General features: G+C 43.6%; 1 protein-coding gene across 2 annotated transcripts in view; it reads right to left on the reverse strand.

Moving 5' to 3' along the window:
• TBP (TATA-box binding protein) overlaps positions 1-16753 on the reverse strand; it is a 318951-nt gene that overhangs the window by 74068 nt on the left and 228130 nt on the right. For both annotated transcript variants that reach the window (XM_078649079.1, XM_078649080.1), the window contains one exon: positions 3340-3434. In XM_078649079.1, the coding sequence (XP_078505205.1) occupies positions 3340-3434 (95 nt within the window). The remainder of the gene's footprint in view (positions 1-3339; positions 3435-16753) is intronic.

Here is a 16753-nt window from a genome sequence, read left to right on the forward strand (position 1 = left end):
GGGATATGGGTGCACAGGAATAGAGATGTGCTTATAAGAGGCAATTATGGCACCTCCATTGATCAAATCAGAGCTGATATCTTGCTTAATCTCCCTTCCCCTCTCTGTGGCTGGTCGAGTAGGCATTAGGAAAATGGTGATTCTTCCCAAGAAGCTGCCTCTCTTCTTGAATATACCTCTGCCACTTCAATCACTTTCAATGTACATTTACTTACCACACATTCCACTACTAAACGCAGTCTACACTAACAGAGCAGAGTATACACTCTTGCGTCTTAAGGACAAGACATATGACAAAGGGAACAGCAGTTGAGGTGTCAATGTGAGAAAGATTATATTCCTCATATCAGTGTTGAATCAGGAAAGAAAGCTCGGACGAGTTAGATAAAGCAAAAGCGTTAAGTGACTTTTACACAACTCCTTTTTAGATCTGAACCTCCTGGATAAGTGAAACAATTAGATTTACAAAAGGTAGACCTTCCACAGGTCATTGCAGAGCAAAACAAAATGTTGATTAACCCAATTAATGAGGAAGGGGTGCAAACAGCGATTCATTCACTTAAATTACACAAATCCCAAGTGCCGGATGGGTTCACAACCCAGTTCTATAAAACATTTAGTTTGGATCTCATCCTTCGTCTTAAACAATTATTTAATTACATGGCATCCAATCGTATGGTTACCCCCTACAATGAGCAAAGCCCTGCTTAACCTCGATGTTAAGCTCTATACGAAAATCCTAGCTATGAGACTCATTCACGGGAGGCAAACATGATAAACTACGAAGGATGACCCACCTAGTCAAAAAGGTTACTAAGAAGCAATTTCCAACTGTCTTGGTAGCAACATATGCGGAGAAGGTCTTCCATAGGGTGGATTGGTCCTTCCTCTTCCATGCTCTTCACAGGTTTGGGTTTAGCGAACGATTTATCAATATGATAAGAGTAAAATACATACGTCCGGTTTCACAAGAGCTGGTGAATAATGTGGGATCAAGCCTTTTCAAACTAGGACGAGGAATAGGATGCCCATTAACCCCACTTCCATTTGCTCTCAGTATAGAAAGAACCCTTAGTCGCTAAAATTAGAGCCAATTCAACTGTTAGGAGTGTCTCCTTTAGCTCACTAGAACACACGATTTCACTTTTTGCAGATGAAGTGTTACTTTCCCTAACCTAACCCTTCACATCAAGAACGCCCCTACAAAAAGAGTTATGAATTTATGAAGCAGTATTGGGCTATAGCATGAATCTTTTATTCTAAATCTTACTTTATCCACTCAAGAGATGGAAGCCTTAGAAAAATGACTACCCTTTAAGTGGGCTGAAAAGGATATCACCCATCTAGGAATTCAAAATTACCTCTCAAATTTCTGACCTCTACCGTGCTAATCATCCTCCATTACTTAGACAACTTAAAATTGACCTTAAACGGTGGACCCCTTTGCATCTTTTCTGGTTGGACATATCAATACAATCAAAATGACCGTCTTTCCACGTGTTCTATATCTTTTCACAGTCTCCCGATAGAGCTCCCTACAGAATTCTTCTCAGAAATGAAATCTATGACAGTTCAATTTATATGGCAAAACCATCGAGCACGTCTCCCCGTAAACACTTACAACTTCCAAAGAGTCAGGAGGCCTGACTTTTCTCTGTATTATAAGGCCACGCAACTACAAGTGATATCGGAATAGGCCATGAGAGAGTCAGATAAACATTGGCTCCATGAGGATAGAGCAGTGGCTGAACGTTACATATGGGACCTGTTATGGAAGCCCAAAGCAGATAGATCCCCTAATGCATATCTGACCACAGCCAGTCGTACAACCCTTCGAGTATGGGATTTAGTGCCAAGGATGGAAGGATGTACAACGTTTCCCTCCCATGCACTTTGATACACTTCAACCCTGCATTTCCACCAGCACTTAACACAGGCCCTTTTGATTCTTGGAGGAAAGGTCAAAGCTTAATGATCTCAGTTCTGTTCCATGGGTGGGACATTTTCACATTTGAACTTAGTTAGCAAGATTTCGGGTTGGCAGCTTCGAAGAGACATCACTATATGCATTTAAAACACTGGGTGCTCCTTCCCGATACAAGTCTTGCAGCTACTAAAGATCTCACACACCTGAAAAATTCTTTACTCCGTGCAGAGGGGATAAATGGCTCAATCGTTTTTCTTTATGCTCATATGCTTGATACCCTTACTAAGACTAAAATCCAACATATGCAGTTTTGGGCAGGACTCCTAGATGAGCCCGTCTCAGGCAACCAGGACAAAAAACTATAGAAAGACATCCCCAAATTTAACCATTCCACGGGACTAAAGGAAACACATTACAAATGGTTGTTTGACTGGTATATATACCCCTCCAAACTTAAAATATATAATCCGAACTCAATAGATCTTTCTTGAGGGGATGTGGATTATGGTTGACTTTCGGCATATAAAGTAGGATTGTCAGATTATTAACCTATTCTGAGTGGAAATTTGAGCACAAATTAAAATTAAAAACATATTGTGCTACCGTCTTCCCAACCATAGTTGGATGTGCCCTATTGGGTTTACGAAATGAGACAATAAAACATCGGACATCCGCAGATCATTTTATTTTGTGGCTATGTCTCGGAGCCGCTAAAATGGCTATTGCAGAAGTATGGAGGAAAACCACAGCACCCTTGCAAGACTGTGGCAAGCTCGTACAGTTGAATGTATAACTGATGTCTTCACAGATAATTATAAAAATGTTGAATATCAATGGGGCCATTGCTCTTTTTTTTCCCCGAAGGTCTTTCACTTACAGATTGTCCTACTCGTACGAGGGAATTACACCTCTTAATATTGATCCCTTTGAGAGATGCAGGACTCTTTTTGAAGTTGAGGAATCTCAAATGTAACACTCCCAACCTACCTGCTCACACACATAGGATATGATTCTGCATTCTCACTCATGTTTCATTCTTGGGGTTTCATTGGGGGGTGGGGGAGTTATTCAAGTGTGACAATTTTCTCAATGTGACAGTGTATTATAAACAGAGGCAAATGAAGTATACTGGTAGGGTTATGACTGTCTTGAACATCTGACACCATCATTAGCACCCCTCAAGGGCATCTCTGTATTTTTTTTCTTCTATATATGTATCGCTCTATGGTTTTATGTAAGGTAAACATTTTTATGAAAAAGGTTTGACTAATATTGCATTGGTGGAATGTAATAACAAAAGTTAATAAGTTAAATTTAAAAAAATGTTATGCAAGTAAAACATTGAATGGAACATAAATGCAGAAACGTCTCAAATAAAAGCACTACAAACATTGTATTTGTAGAAAACTTACCAGTTAATACAACCTTTCCAGAAACAAAAATAAGAAGGACAATCCTTGGCTTGATCATCCTGTAGATTAACCCAGGAAACAACTCTGGCTCATAACTGTAAAGAAGAAAAATGTCCATTAGTCTTAGCTAAAATATAGGATTACGTTTGGTTAGTCTTATCAGCTTAGAATCCTCCTTGGAGTTAGGGCCTGCCATAAATCTTGTGAAAAATTCAGTAAGCAGTCAAAGAAAATATCTTTCTTTCATGTGGTAATATTTAGTCCACTCCTCTGTGGGCAACCTTACAGCCACAGAATGGCATATTTGCATGCAAGTGTGCTAAGGGGCCAAGCAAGTGGTGGGCATCTGTTGTATAAAAAGAAAATACATAACTATACATCCCCTTTTATGTTAAACATTAGTTTTTTTCTGCATTCATAGGATTCCAACAGAACTTTAGGACTTTTTTTTAACTTTAATAGAGTTTGTAAGAATAAAAGTGCACTCACTTTATAGCTATAAAGAGCATTAGTACTGAAGCATGCCTCCACGTACTCTTATTACACTACAAAATACTAATTTCATGTATCTGCTCTATCTACATCTACCTGAACTTTGCAAAAAAATATTCTGAGTACTTTAACAAAAAAAAAGAAAACGTTTCCGATTTTCAAAATGCAAACAGGTTAAAAAGAAATAGCACTTCTTGCTGCGTTCAGTTATGACATTCAGTTAGCATTTTCTTTGAATTAATAGATCACATAAGCATTACCCAAGATGTACCGGACACGTAAAAAAGGCTTCTAAAAGCAAGTTACGAAAGAGGGCATAAACAAAAAGGTACAGGATGATGTTTGGTGGGTAATAAAATGAGGTAATAACTAAATAACAGCTACCAGAAAAAGAATACAAGCATTTGCAATGCAATAGGTCTCGCATTAGGAAAGTTTGAGCTATTGGTCTTGTAAATGACAATTTCTTATTTATGTGTTGGTTTTGAAAATAGCTAAATTAATAGCTTTGTCATTTACAATGCCAATAGTTATAACTTTCGCAAATGTGACACCTATAGCATTTGTAATGCAACATGTTTTGTATTTACGTGACTTCGCTGTATTAATATTACAAATTACAATTGCATTTAATTTTTTTAAATAATTAATACTTAAATAAAAGGGATTTTAATTTATAATGGCAATAGCTTAAACTTTTGTAAATAACTTTTGTGAAGATTATGTTCAGTGTATTTTATTGTGACGAAAATCCAAGAACAGAAGTGAAATATTAACATCTTTTTGTGACATTTGTAATAAAGTTTGAAACATTGAGAGAACATATTTGAACCAGTTCTTGTTGAATGGTTGCGCAGATTGATGCTGGGGTGGAAATGTACTATAAAAAAACGCTCAGAGCATGCCATAATATAACACACTTTGTGATGTGCTGTAGTGTAGGTGTGCTGCGTGTCTGCTTGCGGTTGCATGTGTGTGTTGCAGCATAGATAAACAGCAACCGTTGCTGTTTATCTATGGAATCATATGTCTGTATTTTGTGTTTTCTCTGTTTGTGTCTCCGTTTGTCTGTGCGCGAGTGCTTTTGTGCTTGTGTGCACGTTATGTCAATTGTTACATGTATTTGTCTGTCTGCTTTATTTTTTTTATGTGCTTGTGTGCACGTTATGTCAATTGTTACATGTATCTCTGTCTTTGCTTTATTTTTTTTATATCTGTACATGTCTGAATTAGCTCATATGCGCGGGAGTGCTTGTGCGGTCATATATGTAACAGTAATGAATGTAACTGCATGAACGTGTGGGTTTGTGCTTGTGTGTGCGCGTATTGGGGTAACTGTGTATGGTGTGGGTTGCATGTTAGCATCTGTATGACTGTATGTATTTATAATTGCCTGTGTGTGACAAGTTGTTGTGTGTGCATGCATTTTACTTGTCTGTGTGTGTCGGTGAATTTGTGTTTAAAGATTTGTGGCTTTGAGTTTCTGCCATGTTTAGAGCAACCCGCAATGATAGAGAAAGAGCGGGAGTGGGGGCTGGAGGAGGTGGACAGGTTGGGGGCAGAGAGGCGGTGAGCGCGTGTGGGCGGTGGAATGAGCAAAAGAGAGTCAGGAAGGGAGAGGAGAGGATGAGTGGGAGTCAGTGAGAGCTGGGGGAGGCAGGGTGCGTGGGAGAGACGGAGAGCTAGAGAGAGCGAGGGGGAGGAGGGAATATATAATTTAGCTGCATTCATAAAACCCTATGCGGCTTGTACCAGCGCAGCGCTATAAAAGTAACGGAATGATTGCAATTCTATGGTTCCTGAAAATAAGGGGGGAAATAATTGCCTGCGACGAAGGAAGCAGCGGTCTTTTCATTGGACGCGTTGAATAGGTGTCAGGGGCACGTCAGGCGCCACCCTGGGCAGCGGCACCTGGCGAAGGGGGGCGGGGGCACGAGTGAGTGTAGCGCGTTCAAGGCTGCACTTAAAGCGCGGCTTGGTGCTGGCTATATTGAGAGGCGCAATTCCGGAAGCTTCCAGGGCCCGCAGTGGTGGTGTTTCTTGCTAATGCTGCGCTGATTTAAAGCCTCGAGCACACGATTCACTGCTCACCTGTTCCCCAGCAGCCTGACGTGCACAAGCTCAGGACACATCCTAAAACACCCACCTGTTTACTCCGAACCACAGCGCAAGGCATCCCTGTACCCCAACATCCCAAATTACCAGGTTTCAGAAGACAACCCAATATGCACGAACCCCAATGCATAGAACTTCTACAGCATAGGCAAACTAGCAACCGGAAGTTCGGCAGCGTGAAGCCGGTCATGGGGCGGGACTTCCGCCTTCTGCGTGAAGCCCGCATCCACGGAGTGCCAGAGAGCAGCATTGGCTCCGCGGGGCTACGCGGTGGCTGCAGAAGTCAGGAGTGGCGGCGATGAGGTGAGTGGGGCTTAGTTGTAAGGGGGGCGGGTGTGTGTGTGTGTGTGTGCAGGGGGGTGTAGGGGGCGGCGGTGGCGTGTGTATGCGTGCGTGTCTGTATGTGTGTGTGTGTGTGTGTGTGTGTGTGTGCAGGGGGGTGGCGGCTGGCTGTGTGTGTGTGTGCGCGCCGTTAGTGCATGCGAGCCAAGCAAAAGCAGGGGCTATGTGTGCGTCTGCACAAGCACGTCTCAGAGGCGCGCTCCCGCGGTCAAAACTGAGAATGGAAAAGCGCGCGTCTGACTCGTGTCTACATTCCCAGAAACGGGTGACAATAGTTGTCGAACACGACAATCAATGCTTCGCATTGATTGCACGTCGAGCTCGACCTAAAAAACTGGAGAGGATATATAAGTGAAAACTTTTTCCAATCTGGAAAACATCCCCAAGCAAAATATATTGTGGAAATAAAATAAGAATGTTAGAATAAACCTGAAAGTAGTAAATTATCAAACTGTATTAAAACGACGTTTTCAAGCAAATTGACACACGTCGACATTTTGCCAGTAAAATCAAGACCAGGTTCACATTTAACATTAGAATCATAACATACAGCAGAAAGCTTTCTGAATACTACATTGAGAAAAGATGATCTCTTAGGAAAAATATATAGCAGAGGTGTTGAGGAATGCTGGTTTGGATAGGCTTATCTCAGAAGAACTTTTACTACACTTTACTTTCTTTATTAGACCTTCCGAAGACAGGTCATAAAAGGTACGCAGAATAACACACATTAAAATCCAAACTCATTTAAAAGTTTACAATCACAGTGCATGCAAAAACAATAGTTTGATCAGATGAACTGGATAGTAGCAGATATAAACCAGTAACATTAAAATATTAAAATCAGTCTTATAAAAGACTTAGCAGCAACAATAAACTTTAGAGCAGCAATACAAATACAGTAAATACAGGAGCTGTTAAAGTACATAATATTAAAACAACATCTTCGACTGAGACGGGTAATTCCCGGCCTGGTCCATTTGGATCAGACAGGCTTCCTGCCGGACAGGGCGACCAGGTTAAATCTCAGGAGAACCCATAACTGGCTGATGGAGGTGCAAAATCTTCAGGATCCCCATATGTTTTTATCTTTAGACGCTGAAAAAGTGTTTGACACAGTACATTGGCCCTTCCTTGAGGGAGTGTTAATAAAGTTTGGTTTTGGTCCCAAATTCCGGAATTGGGTGAGACTCCTCTATACAGACCCGCGAGCAAGGGTAAAGGTAAATGGGGTGTTATCAGAGGACTTCCCCATACGGAGAGGGACCCGGCAGGGCTGTCACCTATCCCCGCTACTATTTGCCCTTACTATAGAGATAGTGGCATATGAAATTCGTCAGGAAAAAGAAACTAGAGGGTTTAAAATTGAGCGGATGGATACGCTCGAGGAGAAAATATCGCAATATGCGGATTACGTCCTCTTGTATGTCACCCACCCAGCCACTACGATCCCAGTGCTGTCTACCCTGCTGGGCCGCTATGGCTCCTTTTCATGATATATGATAAAAAAGCTCCTGCCTTTTATTCCAGTAGAAACCTGCAAAACCCTGGTAACTATGCTGGCCTTATCCAGGATGGATTATGGGAATGCTCTGTATGCAGGGCTTCAAAAACAACTACTATTAAAACTCCAGAGTCTCCAAAACGCTGCAGCTAGGCTAGTGCTAGACATCCCTAAGTTCGAGCCGGTAGCCCACAGACTAAGAAGTCTCCACTGGCTCACGATGGAGAAGAGAGTTAGGTTCAAATCAGCTTGCCTGGCATATAAGGCTTTACAGGGGATAGGCTCACAATTTTTGAAAACCAACCTGAAACAGTAAGATCTGCCAAGGATACTCAGATCAAGCTGCGCAAGGCTAATCAAAACTCCCAGATTCAAACAACTAAGATGGGGGGCGGAGAAGCTTTCTGCTGCATTCAGCTAAGACTTGGAACCAGATACCAATTCCAATAAATAACAGCCCATCACTGCTACTGTTTCGGAAAGCCTTAAAAACTTGGCTCTTCACAGCATAGTTTCGCCTCCCATCCTAGACAGCCCTAGACTCTATATAACCGATTTAGCGCCAAGACGCCTCAGGGCATTCGTGCGCTCTATAAATTTTAAATCAAATTGGCACAAGTCGATCTTATATAGCCCCAGACGGGGGGAGGTCTGGCCCCTCTTGCCCGGTGCCCTTTGGGTCACGGACAAAGGGTTTACATATCTTGGGATCTATATAACCATGGATAGAAAACTCTCATACCAGAGAAACATTCAGCGGGTGCTCACAAACTTTGTTAATGACGCCACTAGGTGGAAGATGCTCCCCCTCATGATTTTAGGCCGTGCCGCGATGTTCAAAATGATAACATTGCCGCAGTTTCTTAATGCCCTACAAAATGAATATTTCCCCCTCTGCCGACAGGTTTTTAAAGATATAAACACTGAGCTTCGGTCATTGCTTTGGTTGGGGAGACAATCCAGGATAGCCTGGATACATTGCAAAGGAAACAGTACAATGGGGGGGGGGATCTCCTTGCCAAATATCGAAGCATATTATTAGGCAGAACACTTATCACCGATAAACGATTGGCTTCACGCTCCAGCAGATCACCCACATACAAATTAGAGAGAGGGACAATGGCACACCGCACCTGTTTACACTATATATACACGAGGGTAGAGGGAAAGAAAGACTGCACTCAGCAACGCAGGTTACAATGGAGGTATGGGAGAGAGTGACCAGAACCATTGGCTGGACACACAAACCAATGAAACAGACCCAGATATGGCACTGCACGTGGTTAAAGGAACTGTATAAGCTGAGGGGGTTTAAAGGGTGGGATGACATTGGAATTTCCATATTAGGAGATTTGGTGAAGAGGGGAGACCTAAAGTCATTCCAGACACTGGGGTTGGAATACGGACTGCACCGCACTCAGTATCTGAAATATGCGCAACTGTGGAGGGCGGAGAAGGCGCTCACCTCTCCCTTGTCAGAGTATGCCCCGCTTGAGGGTCATTTACTGCAGGAAGAAATTGCATGCAAAATTGTTTCCCAGACTTATAAAACTCTGATTAATAATATGCCTGAAGGGCTAGTGAAGCTTAGAGAGACATGGGAACACAATTTATGGGAGATGGACACAGTGGACTGGGAGACAGCCCTGATGCATCCTAGGGAAGACGCACTTAAGTCCCGTCTCCGGCTCATACAATATAAAATCCTGCATAGGGTTTATTATGATAGACTGCGGCTGCACCGTATGGGGCGAGCTAGTGACACTAACTGTCTGAGATGTGGTCAAGCAAAGGGGGACTTTTATCATAATATCTGGATGTGCCATATTATTCAGAAATACTGGGCTAAGATACTGAGGGGATTAAGTGAGGTACTGGAGATGGCTCTCCCGGTGGACCCAAAACTGGTGCTGCTGGGAATAACAAATGATGTAGACCTGAATCACCCACTTCTGACTTGTATGGCACTAGCTTTAGTGGTGGCTAAGAGGGACGTGGCCCGGACGTGGGGTGCTCCCATACCTCCTTGGATAGAAGATTGGAGAAGGGCCATGGATATGTATATGGCAGCAGAGGGTCACATACAAATCGAGGGGTTGCCCCAAGAAATGCATTAGAGTATGGGGGAAGTGGAGACGATATCATGGCCTAGACGGGGGACTGTGAATCGAGGAGGAAGAGATACTCTGTTAACCAGGTTGCATGAGGGGAAGCTTCGGAACGATCTTTGCACTTTAGAGATTTGTGGGGTACTATTCTATAGATCTGTAGTGTTGCTAATGGGAGTGTGGGTCTTGCGGGAGGAGGGTGGAGGGGTGACGGGGTATGGGAGATGGTTACACGTGACATGCCTGTTATGTTTATGCACTATAAATAAAATTAAAAAAATTTAAATATTAAAACATGTTACTTCTCTTTGCAGAAGTGCATTTCAGAAAGCTCGCAACGGCAAAGCTAAAATCATAGTCATTAAGTTGCTGTAGAAAATACAAGGCCGCTTTACATTTAGAAAACTTATGCCTGCGCAAAAGAAGCAATACAAATTTCCTAGCATATGGAAAATAAAATAAGCAAAAAAAGACAAAATGTAAAATAGTTTGACTCGAATGTTCATTGCAAGGGCAAGTAGTAATAGTTTCAAAAGAACATTGGCCCAAGGGGAAGCATATCAACCAGCGAAAAGACCCCAGCCTAAATCTCGTCGATAAATTTCTTTTGTGGACGTTATTTACATATACAAGATACAGGGCAATCATGGAAGGTTCTTGAATAAGGCACTAATCTCTGACAGTGGGGTTGGACACTTCAAACAATTCCCTAGAGGATTCTTTATGCTTTCGGAAGCTATCCAACACCCTCGGTCGGTCCCCTTTGCCAACTGATTCTGGGTGCTCAAACAGAGAGAAACAACCAAGTTCCATGAGGCAACTTTTAATATATTGTAGCCAAGGAATAGAAAGGCCTCGGAAACAACTTAAACAGTTTCTAATAATTGCCGGGTTTCATTCTGCTTCTTCGTTTGCCCAAATGGAACACCATGTGGCTAAAAGTGCTGCATTTATTCTATCTTGTACATAATCAAGACCTAGCTCCAGATGAAGAGAACAATTCGGCCATATGCGGGGGCGGGGTGTAGGGTGGGAACTCCTAAAACTCTACGACAAAATCTATTCTTCTCGGTCTCAATACCGTGTACATCCCTACACCCCCAGATATCCATGCCATAGGTTAAAATCGGTATACATTTACGATAATAGATCTCTAAAATGGGGCAATGGGCTTTTTACCTATGGGCATTGCAAGGGAGAAGGTGGTCCCAACTGCTCGTGTGTATCGGGTATTATTCTATTTTTTTTTTATACAAGTGTGCCATGAGCAACCTTCCTTGAATTCCAGGCCTAAACACGGGAAGGAACTAACCCTCTCCAGCTTCTTGCCCTCCACGTTCAAACAACGGGATTTAGTATTTTTTGGGGGCTCAAATCATTATAAAAGTTTTCTAATAATTTGGCTCCAGCACCAGGTCCTTCATAAAACAGACATAACGGGCAATGAGCTTTTTTAGGCCATTCACAGTCCTTGCCAGAAGTACAGCGTCATCCGTGTAGCGTTGGCACAGACTTTTTCTCCACTTACGGGACGTCAGCCCCAACCGAAGACAAAGTGTTATCCAATTCGTTAGTATAGAGGAGAAATAAGATTGGGGCAAGTACGCAACCTTGGCGCACCTCGTGCTTGATATTAAACAGCTCTGAACACTCCCCGGCATAGCCATACCACACTGAAGCGGAATGATCATGATGGAGAAGCCTCAGAAATAAGACCAGACCCGCGTCGACTCCCATATTAGTTAAGATGTCCCACAACTTAGAGCATGAGACAAAGTCAAACTCACTGGTCAGGTCCATAAAAGCCATATGAGTGGAAGCGCCCTTTGCGTATCTGTATTCGGCCAAAACAAGGTGGAGGTTGAGGCACTGTTTGATTGTGCCTAGCCCCTTCCTAAATCCATACTGACTGGGGGCCAAAATGTTATTTATGTGAATCCAGTCCAATAAGCGATCTAACACAATGCTCTCGATGACTTTAATGGAGGAATCCAAAAGGGATATTGGTCAATAGCATTTGGGGTCGTGCACATTTCCTTTTTTTAAAATAGGCACTATGACTGAAGAGCGCAAAGGCTTTGGCACACCCTCGTTACAAACGGAGTTAAAAACTGCAGTGAGTACCGGAGTCCAGAAAGCTGGATCTTCCTTGAATAGGTCCAATGGAATTCCATCTGGCCCTGGAGCCATCTTGCCTTTGCCTTTATCAATTGCCTTATGGACTTCCTCTTCATTAAAAACAATATTTTGACATACTAGGTTTGACTGTACTGACGCAACAGCAGCACCAGAGTCAATGGAATCGAAACCAGCGTAGTGCGTCACCAAAGTCTCAGGTGGTATATGGAAGGTTACTGTATTACGTGGTAAAGTGGGAGATAAGACTGACTGAACTGCTTTCCAGAAGGCTTTGGGATCTTTGGAGCAACACGCACCCACTATTAATTCTAACTTCTCCTTCAAAGTTGACTTTTCTTTTGTTTGTGGCAAACTTATACAGTTTCCTGCTTACCCTAATCACAGTCAGGTCTCTGGGTTTTTGCTTTAGAGCTGTCCCTAAGATGTTACTAGCTTCACTGCAGGAATTGTCAAACCATGGATGTTCTTGAAGGGGAGTCTGGCAGATGGGTCTAGAGAAAAGAATTTAAACTTTATCTAATAGATCTACAAAACAAGATAGGATGCAGGCTGAATCACGTGGCATGCAATTACAGCTATGCATCAGGGCAGAACTGATGGGTATCACCTGGGCCATTATGCTGTTCATGTTGGCTGTACGTCATACCACCCTACGCCCTGCATCCGTAAAGGATAGTGTCTGGGTAGGTGGAGGCTTGGGCTTTTGGCGCATATATGGGAGCACTATCTTTGCAGAGATCGGGTTATGATCACTATAGGACTGAATAAGAACCTCGCAGTCCTTAATAAGGGGGAGGGAACATGCTCCAGGTGATGAATATATAATCAGTGGTGGTTCCTGCCCTCGTCCTATAAAAGTGGGAATGTGTTGGTCTATCTGTTTGGGGGTCCTATTAACCATACCCTGTTCTAGCATGTAGGAAAATAGGGCTCGCCCCCTAGCATCCATCACATTAAGGTCCGGCTCTTGGGCAATTGGCTCAAAGGTAGTTGGGGGAAAAAGACAGAGGATTCCCCAATTTCGCATTGAAGTCCCCCGCCACCAGCAGCTTAATGGGACAATCCGCTCTCTCCGCAAGTATATCAATCAGCACAACTAGGCCGTGGAAGTCCCCATTTGGAAGAAAAGTTATTAAAGAAATTTACCAAATACAGCTTATTACTATCATTCCAAGTAAGACAAATGGCCTGGCTTCCCCCTGTTCCTGGGATAACTGTACAATCATACCAGCGATATCCACTTTAAACCAGGCCGATAGACTCCCTTTAGCTCTATTCTACTAGAATAGCAGGCAGGCTAAAACACGTTAACCCATCGAATGTGATATCCTTGCTGTCCCACGTTTCTTGCAAAAAGACAATATCGTAAGTCAAAATAAATAATCGCCAACCCTTCGATATAATATTTGAAGCTACTCCCGCTATATTCCAGCTAAAGATTTTCAAACCTACGTTATCTATTTGAACATTATCGCTACCCATGCACACACTGGCCCCTAGAGGGGAAGGGTTCTGAAAGGTACCAGGGGGCAGTTAGGGGGACAGGGGTTAACCTAGCATGAGCCTCCTCGGAATTCTCGATGCTGTGTCCTGCACCCAGAAGATCATGTAAAGGAGAATTATTCACTTGTACAGCAGGGGTGGAGTTACAAGAGACCCAACCATCTCCTTAGGTCCAAAACACTGTGGGCAGAGGATTATGTAGGGGAGAATGTGTCAATTTATTACGAACTCATTTACCAGAAGACCTATCCACCTCCTGGGGGTCAGAACACACAACCACCACATTAAACAGTCAATCAATATCTTCCAGCTTGACCAATGGAGCAAATCTGTTGGTCAAATGGAGTGATACAGGAGGAGGGGGTCTAGGCGTCACAGAGGACAAGACTCTCCAGAGTACGATATTGATTCGCAAAATGCAGGTAAAAAAAGGCCATGTGGGACTATCTTGCTGGAACTAGTTTTAACCATTCCCATACTAGCTTTGTGCAGTATTTCCTTTACTACTGTCGGGGTACGAAAATGGACCACAATAACATCTCCATTGTTACCATGACCCCTACCCTCTATGCCTCCCACCTGTCTTGCATTCAAAATGTCTTTAGATATGTCCCAGTTACCAGTAACGTTATTATTCAGCCAGTGTATGGATTTGTTCATCAGGCCTCTAGTAGTTTCCATGTTGAATTCTGTGAGCATGGGCCCGTTAGTCAATGCAACGACGTACGGGGCAGATGCTGGGGGAAGATCTATCATCGGAAAAATGGCTGATTTGCGGCACAGACTGCCTGTTGTGTAACAGGATGGATTATAGGTAAATTGGGGTGTGGCTGTACGACTGCATTTCTACGAGAGGGGATAGTAGGAATAAAGTCAGAGACCAAATACTGGGTACAAGTGGAAGTCCTGGGATCCGGCGGTTTCGCCAGGTTGGATTACATTTTCGCTAAACGTTAAAAAATGGGGCATAACATGGAGTCCAAGAGATCACCAAGGCATTTGCTGAGACTGTGCCAGGTATTCTTGTTACACCTCAACCAATCCCCCAGTCAAGGATCCATCTGTAGCCTTATTATGAGAAGGAATGTAGTGGTTCTAGCAGTTTCTCCGCTTAGTAGATTTAGCAACTTTCATCCTCCGCTTAGCTCTTGAGCCGCACTCCGCTTCAGAGTCGCAAAGCTGATCGCCACCGTCTATGCTAATTAGACCGGACACAGACCCCCTCTGGATACAACCCCCGAGCAGACTGGAACCTCACCCACGTTAGGGACCGGCTACACAGAACAAGCCTGGCTCGTAGGTACAGCAGGTGAGCTTGTTGCCGCTGATACTCTCTGTGTTACTAGCAGATCACATTGGCTTTGATCAATAGGTAGATGGATGAACTCTTCAGGTGTGAGGGAAAGGTGACGCTATACCGACCGAATCTCATTTGTAAACATGTCCACAACTCGGGTTAGGTAGTTGTCAATTGTTGAACGGGTGCGGGGGGAGGTATCGTGCTGGAGACGCTTAAAGCACCCTTTCTTTTACCCATTGTGATGCCCTATCTGGCTGAAGGGCTGGTATGGAGCACAAGAATAAGGTGAGCAGAATAAATGGGCGTAATTTAAGCCAGGCAAACACCACCAGCCACCACTCTCATAACATCACGGAGAAGACAAAACACTGTACCCTGGGCCGTATTCTGTCGCAAAAGTCAAGAAAACCCGCTGCAGGCCTTGGCGGGATGGCCCAGCCTTATCCAGGCTTTGACGGGCGCTGCAGGAGCTTGCAAGAGATTTCAAAGCACCTCCAGGCGCAGGAAGGAGTAGTTTCTGTCCTGTAACTCCAGTTCTGTAGTAGGGGTATCTCTGTTATAGTCATAATCTAGTGAATAGTCCCGCTCATGTGCGTGGACCCCGGAGCAATCAAAAATAATCTCTTACAGTGTCAAAAAATGCAGAAATGCATAGACACTTAAGAGAGAATTTAAAGACAGATAATGCAGCCAAAAAGGCTACACTGTCCAGTACTTCAACTAGAAATTCCACCATAAAATCCACAAAACAGCAAAAGCCTGTACAGATTTCCATTGCTTTAACAGCAAACTCCCTCAGGAATGATAGAGAGAAGAACCTGGACAGACAAGCCCCATAGGCTGCCATTATGTGGCTTAAATAGGATACTGTGCCTTTAAGGAACCTTCCAGAACCTTCTCCCAGTATCCCAGAATGCATAGCAGGTCCAACTTAGTTTCAGTTCTTTTTGAAGGCGTAAAAACGTCAGACCTGTAGCATTATGTATCTGAACAAATCTCCACCGGGGAGGAGGGCGGGCGCTTATGACTATAACAGAGATACCCCTACTACAGAACTGGAGTTACAGGACAGAAACTACTCCTTCTGTAGTAGGGGATCTCTGTGTATAGTCATAATCTAGTGAATAGAATGGCAAGCCCATCCCCACATCAAGCGGCGGTGGAGAATATGAAAATTACGCCACTATTGTGCGAACAAATTCCGCAGCGAAGCCTGCCCAACCTGAGCGTCTGCCCTGGCATCAGTGTCCAGGCAGTAATGCTTAGCAAAGGTATGGACCGACTTCCAAGTGGCCGCCTTGCAGATCTCTGCAAAGGGAACATTGCGAAGCATAACTGTCGTGGCAGCTTTGCCTCTGGTGGAATGAGCCTTAGGTTTAGCCCCTAAGGTCTTATTAGCTTTGCAGTAACACAATTGTATACAGGACACAATCCACCTAGAAATGGACTGTTTAGAGGTAGCAAGACCTGTCCTGACTGAGCCATAATTAATGAACAATTGGTCAGACCTACGAATATCTTTAGTCTTATCAAGATAAAACTTCAGCACCCTCCTCACATCCAGGGAATGTAAAGACCTTTCCGCTGGAGATGACGGATTCTGAAAGAACGTAGGCAAAGTGATAGTCTGATTGATATGAAAATCAGAAACAACCTTGGGAAGAAATTTAGGGTGAGTACGCATAACAAACTTAGCAGCATGAAACACAGTATAAGGTTCTTGGCAACACAACGCCTGAATCTCACTCACCCTGCGGGCCGATGTAATGGCCACGAGGAACGCCGCCTTCCAGGACAGGTGCTGCAACAAAGCCTTATGAATGGGTTCAAAAGGCTCCTTCATCAATCTGGACAGCACCACATTCAAGTCCCACGAAGGCGAAGGAAGCCTGACAGGAGGGAACACTTTCT

This window comes from Lissotriton helveticus, chromosome 6 (assembly GCF_964261635.1).
Source record: "Lissotriton helveticus chromosome 6, aLisHel1.1, whole genome shotgun sequence".
In the NCBI taxonomy this organism is placed as follows: Eukaryota; Metazoa; Chordata; class Amphibia; order Caudata; family Salamandridae; genus Lissotriton; species Lissotriton helveticus.